This window comes from Lissotriton vulgaris, chromosome 10, assembly GCF_964263255.1.
Source record: "Lissotriton vulgaris chromosome 10, aLisVul1.2, whole genome shotgun sequence".
Classification (NCBI taxonomy): domain Eukaryota; kingdom Metazoa; phylum Chordata; class Amphibia; order Caudata; family Salamandridae; genus Lissotriton; species Lissotriton vulgaris.
The window spans coordinates 320,407,357-320,419,786 of NC_141698.1; the positions used below are offsets into that span (position 1 = coordinate 320,407,357).

General features: G+C 43.6%; 1 protein-coding gene across 1 annotated transcript in view; it reads left to right on the forward strand.

Moving 5' to 3' along the window:
- The window catches only part of HHATL (hedgehog acyltransferase like), a 141,670-nt gene that overhangs the window by 53,110 nt on the left and 76,130 nt on the right, over positions 1-12,430 (forward strand). The window contains exon 6 of the mRNA XM_086941090.1: positions 11,547-11,756. Within this exon, the coding sequence (XP_086797216.1) occupies positions 11,547-11,756 (210 nt within the window). The remainder of the gene's footprint in view (positions 1-11,546; positions 11,757-12,430) is intronic.

The window sequence follows — 12,430 nt, forward strand, 5'->3', positions numbered from 1 at the left end:
ATCAGCCTTTAATATCAACCAGCAAAACTGTTGACTGTCACTATAAATATAGAGTTACTGTTCTTAACTCCACATATAATTACCTTCATAATACACTAGTAAATGATATTGTGGAGTGAATATCTCTGGCAGTCAATATTAAAACAACAACGCTGTGGTGTAATACCCACACTTAATATATGTATCCCTACAGAAGAAAAGACCATCTTGGATCAACAATCCTATCCCTGGAACTTTTATTTTTTACATAAAGAAAATGCTGTCATAATTTTTTTTAAACACTTGTTTGACAACTCTGCATCTAAGTGAAAATTAGGCTTTGGTGTCAGGTGAGAGTTAAGGCACCTGTAGGCTAGCTTACAGTATGCTGATGACTACTAGAATTATCTTTTGAGAGATTGCTTTTGTGTACTACATTGCAGAAAATCTGATACCAAATTACTTTTTTCACTTGTATTTTGTTTCTTAGAGGAAAATCAATGTTTCTTTGCGTCCTGAGAATTAAATATTGGGCATACTGCCTCAACAGACTTTAGCTGAGTTTATTATTTGGAGCGCTCTACTGATCATGAGGGAATTGCAAGGGCCTATTCAGGATGGGGCTGCAAAATCTAAACTCCTGTTTGCACCCAAAATGGATTTGCCATGTAGGTTCAAATAGCAGCTGTTTGCTCCCATAGTGTGCAGCTGGTAGAATGTGCTGCAAGTTGCAAGCGCAGATAGCAAATGTGTTACTTGTACATATTGCAATGGGAAATAAAATGCACTATTGGTAATTAATTTGTTACTTAAATGAACCAAACTTGGAACTGAGGGTGCCTTGTACATTCTCTAATTCTCATCCACAGGAAAACCCTAACCAATGGGTGTGTAAGTAGTACCCACAAAATGTGGGTCTATTATAATTGGGTCTAAAGTTGTATTAAAATTCAGCAATCTTAAATTAATCTGGGTAAATCCTTTTCCTGGAAATGCTAGAACAATGTACTGCTTTTTTTAATGTGATAGCTGTCTCTTTTAATAATAGTTAGATATGGCTATTTCTTCACGATTGGCAGAGACTTTAATCCCCAGGTAAGTAGCAGCCTTTACAGACTCCCTGTATCAAAGTCATTGGTTTATAGTTCAATCAATCAATCAATCACAGTATTTATAGAGCGCGCTACACACCCGCGAGGGTCTCAAGGCGCTAAAGGGGGGGGGGGGGGGCTGGGGGCTCCTGCTCGAAGAGCCAGGTCTTGAGGAGCCTCCTGAAGGCGAGCAGGTCCTGGTTCTGCCGTAGGTGGGTTGGGAGGGTGTTCCAGGTCCTGGCCGCGAGGAAGGAGAAGGATCTGTCTCCGAAGGTGCTTCGTTGGATTCGGGGGACGGCGGCAAGGACGAGGCTTGCAGAACGGAGCTGGCGGGCGGGGGTGTAGAAGTTGAGTCTGACGTTCAGGTACGCTGGTCCAGAGTTGTGGAGCGCTTTGTGTGCGTGGGTGAGGAGTTTGAAGGTGATCCTCTTTTTGATGGGGAGCTAGTGCAGGTCTCTCAAGTGAGAGGTGACATTGCTTCGGTGGGGGAGGTTGAGGGTCAGGCGGGACGAGGGGTTCTGGATGCATTGTAGTCGTTGTAGGTGTTTGGTGGGGATTCCGTCGAAGAGTGCGTTGCCGTAGTCCAGCCGGCTGCTGACGAGGGCTTGGGGCACCGTTCTTCTGGTTTCGATCGGTATCCACTTGTAGATCCTGCGGAGCATGCGGAGGGTGTTGAAGCAGGAGGAGGAGACGGCATTGACCTGCTTGGACATGGAGAGGGAGGAGTCAAGGATGAATCCCAAGTTGCATCGTGGTCCGTGGGTGTCGGAGCTGTTCCTAGCGCAGTCGTCACCAGGAGTCGTCCCAGGCAGACCGAGATGGGCCGAGGATGAGGACTTCTGTCTTGTCCGAGTTTAGCTTCAGGCGGCTGTTCCTCATCCACTCGGCGACAGCCTTCATACCCTCGTGGAGGTTGGTTTGGCGGTGTGCGGGTCCTTGGTAAAGGAGAGGATGAGCTGGGTGTCGTCTGCGTAGGAGATGATGTTCAGGTCGTGTTGGCGGACACTTGTGCGAGGGGGGCCATGTAGATGTTGAACAGCGTCGGGCTTAGGGATGAGTCCTGGGGAACGCCGCAGATCAGGTCGGTTGCTTCTGCTCTGTAGGGTGGGAGACGAACTCTCCCGTGAGGAAGGAGGATGTCCAGTCCAGGGCTTTCTCCCGGATTCCGGCTTCTTGGAGGCGCGATCTTAGCGTGCGGTGGCAGACCTTGTTGAAGGCGGCAGACAGGTCCTGGAGGATGAGGGCAGAGGTTTCCCCGTTATCTAGCTGGCGTCGGATGTCGGCGGTGATGTGGGCTGTTTCAGTGCTGTGGTTCCGCCTGAATCCTGATTGCGATGGGTCTTCAAGGTGGTGGGTCAGCTGTATGTCGGCGATCTTCTTGATGACCTTCGCTGGAAGGGGAGCAGGGAGTCTTGAGGTCTTTGGGGTCCGTCTTGGGCTTCTTGAGGAGGGCGTCGATTTCGGCGTGCTTCCAGCTCTCCGGGAATGTCGCTGAGTCGAAAGAGATGTTGATGACTTTCCGTAGTTGGGGTGCGATGGTAGCGTCTGCTTTGTTGAATACGTGGTGTGGGCAGGGGTCTGCTTGTGATCCCGAGTGGATGGCGTTCATGATCTTGCGTGTTTCAGTGTTGCTTACGTGGGCCCATGAGGTCAGAAGGTTGGTGTTGTTCGGAGTGGGGTCTGTCGAGGTCGGGGTGGTCGGACGTTGAAGCTGCCGTGGATGTCGATGATCTTGTGGTGAAAGAAAGTGGCCAGTGAGTCGCAATGTTCTTGCGAGGGTGGGATGTCGTTGGTGTTGGAGCTGGGTTTCGAGAGTTCCTTTACGATGCTGAAGAGTTCTTTGCAGTCCAGGCGGGATTTGAAGGAGGATCTTTTGGTTGTTCTGATGAGCTGGTGGCGTCCTTGAGGGCAGTGTGGTTGTCCGGCGTGCGCTCATGGAGCCAGATCTTTTCCAGCTTCCGACATGTGTGTTTGGAGGTCCGGAGTTCCTCAGTAAACTAGGCGGCCTTTTTGCTGGGAAGGTTGATGGGTGATCTCTTTAGCGGGTCGAGAGTGTTGGCGCAGTCTTCGATCCATTGTCTGAGTTTCCGGGCGGTGGTGTCTGGGCGGTGGGGTCGCCAGGAGGGTTCAAGGCGAGGATGGAGGTCCGCTGGTCCTTGGTGACTTTGCCCAAGCAGCAGCGGGGCAGCTGTTGGGTGTGCTTGGTTGACTTCTTGAAAGTGAAGTGGATGCATCAGTGGTCGGTCCAGTGAAGTTCGGTGGTGTGGTTGAAGGTGACGTGGGTGCTTGTAGAGAAGATGGGGTCGATCGTGTGGCCGGCGGCGTGGGTGGGTGCGGTGACGAGTTGTCGGAATCCGAGGTTCGCGAGGTTGGCGATCAGGGTGGCGGAGTTGGAGTTGTTTTTGTTCTCGAGGTGGTAGTTCATTACTATTTGAGTCTTGTTTGTATTCAATCTGTAAACTGAAACAGCCCCAAAGCTCCTAGCCTCCGTAATAAACCCTTTCATTGCTTCCACTACGTCAGCTGAATAAACCGCGATGTCATCTGCGTAAACCGTTATTTTGAGGGTATCCAGACTTGATGAAAATGGTATTATACATGACTGGTTTTGTAATGCAACTAAAAACGGTTCCATAGATAACGCAAATAATAAAGGTGACAAAGGGCACCCTTGACGGGTACCCCAAGATATAGAGAATGATATCGAATGCCTCCCTGCATAGCAGACTTTGGCAGAAGAGTTATCATACAGGGCCTGTATCCACTGCAAGTACTGGCCTTTAATCCTGAATCTTTTCAATACAGCCCAGAGATAGTCCCACCCTATTCAGTCAAATGCTTTCTCAGCATCTAATAGTATCATACCGAGTGGGGTCGATCTAGTCCTAGCAACATCAAAGGCTGTGAAGGCCATGTTTATGTGAGTCGTGGTATCCCTGCCCGGGATAAATCCATGTTGTTGTGGGGATACTAAGGCAGATATTATCTATATTAAAAATATAATCTGCGTAAGGTTCAATGAATCAGGGGCTTTTCCGCCAAGTCCAATATGTCCGACTACCATACTAAATAGTGGGGCTAGTTCCTCTATACATTTTTTATACAAATCCAAAGGAATTGAGTCTTCCCCAGATGCTTTGCCTGATGGCAGAGCAGAGATTGCCAATCTGATTTCGGTCAATGTAACGTCATTATTCATTGTATCTAGTTGTTCATCCTCAATACAGTTCTCTAAATTAGTTTGTAAATATGCATATATATCGCCTAACACCGGTCAATTTTCAGGGGTATAACAATCCTTATAGTAATTAGCGAATTGCACAAGTATCTGTTGGAGGCTGTTATATGTCGCATTGTTGGGGCCTTTGATAGACTTGACTAACGTTTTGGCTTTATCCTCTGCCACCTTATATGCGTGTACTTTTCCGATTTTTTTTTTTTTCCCTACCCTCAGAGGGATAAATAATATTTGTTTAATTTAATGAGGCTTTTTTCCCTCAGTGTGTTCTTTCAAGTGGATTTAAGATCAATTAAAATATAGCCCAGTTCTTTTCCTGCAGTAGAGCCTTGTAGAAGTGCTTCAGCCATCTGTCTTTCTGTATAAAGTATTCTAGCAATAGTTTCATCTGTGCTCTTTTTACCTTCATAATTTTGTCTAAATATATACTGTTGAGTGAAACCCCTAATGGTAGCTTTACAGGAATCCATACCACAATGTGTGAAGTTGAGCCAATATTAATTTCAAGGAATTCTTTTATACGTGCCTTGAGTTTTAATATAAAATCTGCGTTTAACAAAAGATGCCTAGGGAATGAAAAAAGGCTAGGGTTCTGCTTCCTTGTCATAATTTTAAAAGAAAGGAGGATGGGGTTATGTTCAGATGAGACCCTTGGGCAAATCTCCATATTACTTGTCTCCAGAATTCTATCGGACACCCAGGCCATGTATATGGGGATGTACAGTTTGTGCGCCGCTGAATAATAAGTGTAATCAGCAACATCAGGATGTAATACCCGCCAAGCTTCTTTTATGTCATGTATTCGCCCTATTTCTCTGATTGCGGCCCGTGTTTTGCACATCCTCCTAAATGCCCCCCATCTAGTAGTGTTGATATCATAATTCATAATGCAGTTAAAGACTCCCATTACCAGACGCTCACCCTTCCAGGCAAGCAATTCCATATTAACCTTATCAATAACAGTGAGGTCATCTATATTTGAGCCATACACCACACAAAACGTGTATTTGTTGCCCTCAACAATAAATTGAGCAATAGCCCATCTACCATTTTTAGCTAAGGAGGTTTTGACAATCTCGACTTTGAATTGCTTATGCTGTAAGATTGCAACCCCATGAATTGACACATTTAACTCAGAACTGATGGCTACATCATAGCCGAGTTGTTTTAGTAAATTACGATCTTTATAAGAAATATGTGTCTCCGAAAGTAGAACTATGTGTGGGTTATATACATCCTTAGCTCTTCGAAGACTAACCTCCATTTATTCCTGCTATTCAACCTTGCCACATTCCAGGCTAGACACCTTATTCTATCCATACCAAAAGATTTCTCCACTTCCCCCCACCCCGCTTCTCCCTTATACATTAAGAAAAAGAAAAAATTAAAAAGCCAAAAAGTCTTGCCACTTATTTTCTGACTCTGCATTCCCCTCAAGTCATTTTTACTGATTTTTACCCCCCCCAAGGCCCCCCTCAACCCAATGGTCACCCCACACCTCCATCCCACACACCACCCCCTTCTCCATAGAGGAGGATTCCTCTGTCTAACCAGCTGCCGTTGGTTTAGGCAGCCAAAAGAGACACAGCCGTGGTGACCCCTGTCCCCCAGAACCACACCAGTGCCTTAGATACCGCTATATATCGATAATCCTACATCAAATTCTTCATAAAGAAAAGGAAAGGGGAGAAAAAAGGAAAAAGGTACACAGAACACAAAATCCCCCTTGAAAGATTAAGTTAGAGTACTACTTATTCTTACACCATTTAACCATTAATACATTATCGATAAACAAGCATCTATATTGTTGTTCTACAATTTTCTCTGTTGCTTCTCCGCGCCATTTAATCAACATCTTTATCGCTTCCTGAACGTTCGTGAAGAAATATGTGTGACCATTCTGAAATACCTTTAGCTGCGCTGGTTCTTGGAGGAAAACTTGACCCCCCAAGAGCTTTAATTGGATCAATATAATGACCCAATTTCCAGCGTTTCTCCATAGTAATTATGCTTAGGTCAGACCTGACAAAGAAAGTTATAGATTCTATTGTTACTGGATTATTAGGGCGAGCTTTCTATGATACCGCCTGTCTCAGCAAAAAGTTACCCATGTAAATCAAAAACGGCAGAGGATACTGGCTGCCCCTATTCAGTTGAACTAATGGTAGTCTGTGGACCCTTTGCAGTTGTGAGTCCCAGTCCCAGTCAGAGAGACCGGAAATGCTTTTTCAAAAAGTTGAACCACGTACGCTCTTGGGTCTCCACCCTCAGCCCCTTCTGGGATACCAAAAACTCAGAGGTTTTGATGTCTTTGGCGTTTTTCCGTATCCTCTACCTTTGCTTGCAAGTTTGCAATCTGGGCCTCATGTTTATTCACACAAACCTCTGTGCAGGAGGACAAGTCCTCCGTGTCTACCACCCTTTGTTGTAGTTCTGACATCTCCTGTTTACCTGCCAGTGCATTTAAAGACCAGTGCATCTTGTCATTATATTCACGCACCTGTAAATAGTGCTGCTGTGATTAATGTCTCTGCTCACTAAGAAGCTGGACTATCAGGTTGAGTGATACGTCCTCATTACTGGTCCATTCTCGGTCCGCAGTTGAGCGATCAAATGACTCAGACACATATTCTGACTATCCATATTGTGAGCTGCACCGTTGGCAGGAAGTATAGCTGGGGATGGATTTTAGTCAGGCAGAACTGGCTTGGGGCTGTCAGATGTCATTATATTTCTTATCTGAGTTTCTGTAGAACCCCCCTCCACTTGGATGGTACCTGACAGTCGAAGTGCCATCGTCTTTACACCTCCCTTTGCTTGCACCCACTTTCGTAGGGGGCTGTTATCGGCAATGGCTTTAGTTTTTACCACAGATTACACGTAGACTGGCTTTTTGATTTTATTCTTACATTTCTCTCTGGCCTTCTTCCTTACAGAGCCTTTACTCAAACGAGTAGGGTTTCTGGTTGCAGCCTCTTCCAGCTCATCAAACTCATCATTAGAATCAGAGTCCACACAAATATATTCCCCTTCAGTCATACTGTCTATGGCAGGACACATCTTTGCCCCCAGCTCTGTAATCGAATCCACACAGTATTATTAGGGGAAGCAGCTCGAGGTTTAAAGAGCCCAGCATGCCCGGTAGTGTATCTGGCAAATCCAGGTGATTAGATGTGTCATCCACCCCGAGGAGCCAGGAAGGCTTATATGTTCTTTACTTATTATTGCTGCTTTGAGTTTTTGTTGCTGCTACCAGTGTATCATTGTTAGTTACTGCCCCTGAATCCTCGGTCGGTATTTCACTTATCCCTGCTGTTCCCTTAACAAGCGCTGGAGCTAGAACTAGTGCTCCATTGTGGAGTAGGTCATTGGGAACTTTGTTGCTCTGTCCTGAAACTATGTTGCCCGGCTGTACTGCTTTGATTGGGGTCGCGGTAACAATGTTGCTATTGGTTACTCTCTGCTCTTTCTCCTTCCCGCTCGTACAGACGGTATGTTCAGATGCCTTTGTGAGCTGCAGAGTGCAAGCAGGAGGTTTATTAAAAGTCTGACCTGCTCTCTCCTGCACAGCCCCTTCAGCTCCAATTTTGTAAGCTTCGCCATTTTTAGCAGTCTTACCGGCGTGAGTGGTCCTTGCCGGATTCATAGGCGCCATCTCCCAGTGTTGAAGAGCCTGGGCTCCGTCTCCTCTGTGCTCTTGAGTATAGTGGGAAGGAAAGAAACCAGCAGACGTGACCAATCGAGCACCGGTCAGCCCGAAATTGTAGCTGCAGGCACCCGCGCAGCTCGCAGCAGCCACCAGATACGAGCCCCGCTCGACCGCAGCATCCGCTTTTTTTCCCCACACAAGGTTCCTCTTAGTATAATTGGGAGGATAAATTTAATTAACACCTTGGGTGCTTGAGATATTTTCCTCCTGTGCTGATAATCTATGAATCCCATTGTTCATGACGAGCTCAGCTCGTCATGAGCACAGCTCAACCGTGCCTCATGACGAGCTGAGCTCGTCATGAGCATCGAAGGGGTTAAAATTAAGATTCTCTCTAAATTTCTATACTTATTTCGATCTATCCACATACGTATTAATAATTCTTTTTTTAAACTCCTAGATGGTGTATAAAGCAGTTTTATTTGTAGTTCTAAAAACGCAAGCCGTGCAATTGAGACAGTGAAACTCTCATTTGGTCAAGGTGGCCTTGACTTCCCAGATTTTAAAGTGTATTTGGTAGGCTTTTCTAGGACGTATCCGTAGTTTGTTAAATCCTAGCAATAACTCTCTTTTCTATTATGTATTTATGTTGGGAGCAGAATCTAAAATGTTTTTGTATCAACGAACCGACTTATTTTAAGCGGGTCAAATTTAAGACTGCACGAGACATAGTATTCGATTGTATGACTTAACAACTACTGCCTAAACCACGACTTCTGGAACAACGAAGGCTAAACCACGATCCTTACTTAGCCACTACATTTTAAATCACTACTACCTAAACCCCGAAAAAATGAGATTTAATGACACTTTTTCAATTTATGCCATTTTTTTTCTAAAATACTAGTTAAGATCTGTTGACAAAAACGAGCACACTGATCATATTCTGTTTGTGAATCGAAAGCATTTACAATTGAGAAAATCAAAGCAACACTGCCATCTCCTGACATAAACCAGTAATTAAATGTAAACCAAATTCTTCAACAACCGTAGCTGTATTTGAAACTTAACTATTACGAATTTAATCATCACGTTATATTTCTAAATATATATATATTTTTAATCGTATTTGTGGGGGAGACCCCCACACTCCCCATCTACCCATTTAAACATTTTCCTAGCATTCGTATTTGTGGGGGGAAAACCCCCCACACGCCCGATCTACCCTGAATTACCTTGTAAAAGCATGCGTCTTTTTTCTTGTCGAGTTGGGGGGACGGAGATGAGTGATGTAAGCCGTTGTAAAGGAACTCGTTGTTAATGAAGCTCGTTGATAATGAGCTTGTGGTAAAGTGTTTGATCGTTGTTTGGGATTCGTGGTTCAGGTTATTCGTTATTCATACTTCGTTGTTAAGGATATTTCCCACAGTATTCATATGGAGGGCTAATATCAATAAATATAAAATAACGATGTGCCATCCTAAATTTCCTTTATGGGATAATCCAGCTCTTCCAGGAATCTTCCATGACTGGGGCGGGAGACAACTGGCTAATTTGGGTATTAAAGGCTTAGGGGATCTATATGATTTTGCCGGGTTCTCAACGTTTGACAGACTACCTCTTCTTTATAGAATTACAGAGAGCATTTGGTTAAAATATTACCAAATTCGAGATTATATTGTACGCAGCATGAAGCTTACTGAATTGACAGATTCCTGCATATGGGACTGTATCTATCTAGCTAAAGATAGATCACTGATCAGTGTTGGATATAAAGGGCTTAACTCTCAAAGAAGATGATTGTGGGAGATTAGCCGCAAGATGGAATCAGAAATTGGGGTCTATCATCACTGCTAATACTATATCACTTGCACTTGGCACTATCTGTAAGTCAGTACATTCTTCTAGTTTGAGGCTACAATCATATAGAACTGTTTGCTCACTGTACTATACCCCTGAATGGATAGCGAAATGGTCATTAGATAATCCAACTAGCGATCGGATCAGATATCCAAAATGTGATTTATTCGCAGGCGACCTGCTGCATATGTTTTTCCAATGCCCGTCACTAACAGCATTCTGGCGAGGAGTGGAAAAAACTATCTCTCATAAATTTGAAAGACCAATTTAATTTACGGTAACAGACGTGTTACTGGGTCTTCAGCCCAGAGACTCTACTCAGAGAGAACTCATAAGTATCCTTCTGGCTTGCGCTAGGTTAGCTATTGCTCGGGCTTGGATTGCACAGGACCCACCATTGACGGTGGAATGGTGGGGTATTGTTAAATATATATAACATGGCGCTTGCATTAGCTAAAATTATGGGGGCTAAATCGTTATATAAATTGGAAAAAATCTGGGGAGAATTTGTGTAAATGTAAAGAGAAAATATGTCTCTTCCAACTATCCTCATAATTGCTTTTTTTATTCATTTTTTCTCCCGTTCCTATGTCTCTCCCCTTTTCTTTGATTTTGATTCCAAATTGTAGCTAAACTTGCATTTTTTCTTTGGACATATTGAAGCTATGAAATTGTTTACTGTTTTGTATATTCTTGTTTTGTAAACTTTGAACTCATGTTATCAATAAAAATAAAAAATAAAACAATGTGCTGCATTACAAGAAGATCAATTGTTTTTATAATGCTCAGTCTGTATTAAAGAAACTGAACTTTGCACATTTTCCAATTGCAGGATAGCACCATGTATGTGTGTAGTAGCTTCTGTGATAGAGATTCTCAAAGATAGTATAAGGGTCCGTACCAGGAGCGGCCTCTGCAGCTAAGAACATCGGGCTGGGTGGGGGGGTACTCGACAGACAACAACGAGGGAAATTTATTTATTTATTTTATTTTCCCTCGTTCTCATCTGTCAAGTGCCCCCCACCCCTCCCCACCACCCTACCACTCTTACCTGCACGGACCACTCCTGGTCAGTACAATCCGAAAGAGCTGCTTGCTCATTACCTGGTTGGTATCCTGTGTGACTAAGAGAACCCCCTTTAGCATGGGCACAATCTACCTTTGTGTATATATGTGCAAGTGAAAAGGCATCCCTAAGAGCCATGCTGAATGTTCATCATGAAATGGTGAACAAATTTAGGACTCCAGAGAGGGCAAGCCTAGTGATGCTATTTAGAAGTTCCAACGGATCTAATGTAACAGATATTTCCTCTCCCACACCCGCCTTTTAAAGTGTGTAGGCGCTCAGATCTGAGAGTGGGCCGATTCTAAAGTTACCAAATGATTTAATGTATCTAAAGACCCAATTCTCCAGTCCTACACTATTCTTTGGCAAATCATTGTTTGCAGGTGTATGATGTCAATGAGATCAATTGAATTAAATCAAGGCTACAGTTCCCAAAATCCATCAGATTGTAAACTGAAAGGCAAGGACTGGATCGCAGCTTCCTTGGAGACATGGAGTCATCTGGTAACCTTAGTTATTCACCGTGTCCCTACAGATGTGTCTCAGCTGTTGAGTTGTATTAGTTTATATATGCATTAATCACAATACACATATGTTTCTTTGTATAATTTTTAAGCTTGTTCTTTCAGTACTTGTAACCTTAGGCTGTTTTTTTTTGTGCAGAGTGACATTGCCACAGGAACATTTGACCTTCAAGACATTCTGTTTTGTGGGGGGAGCGGTTTCACCATCATGCGCTGCATGAGTTTTGCCCTGGAGAACTGCGACAAGAAAGAGGGAAACTTTTCACCCCTGGAGCTTCTGAAATACAACTTCTACCTCCCTTTCTTTTTCTTTGGACCTATTATGACATTCGACAAATTCCATGTGCAGGTGAGCACCTAGAGTTAAAAAACAGGTTGGCAGTTCAGTATTATTCATGTAAATTGCTACACAACAGACAGCAGAAGTTAATGGCTCTGATTATACAGATGTGTCCTGATCAAAGTAACAAATAGCATGATTAAGGTACAAATCTAAGTTACAAATAGCATGACCAAGGTACAAATCAAAGTAACAAATAGCATGATAAAGGCATAAATCTAAGTAGCAAACAGCACAAGGACGGCACAAATCTAAGAACAAAATAGCACGATAAAGGTACAAATCAAAGTAAAAATTATCACGATGAAGGTACAAATGCTTGGCAAATAGACTGATGTAAATTCTTCAATTCAAGACCAAAAATTCCAAAGAGGTTTCAGTCACATTTCAACTACTTGCTACAGACACCGAATGGTGTTGGGGGTTGAAACGGTTCTAGAACACTCAAAAGAAGAACTTAAAGAAATAGAAACCTTAGAAAAAGAACTCTTAGGTGAGGACAGAGTAGCTGAAGGAAAGCGCTCCTGAGCACTGCTTTTATGTGTTTTCTAAATACAGTAGTTTCTCATGGTTGACTATCTCGAATGTAGAAGATAAATCCAGTAGAATAAAGAGACAAGTTTTGCCTTGGTCAAGGGCTTGAAGAGTGTCATATACAATGTGGAGAATAGTGGTTACGGTGC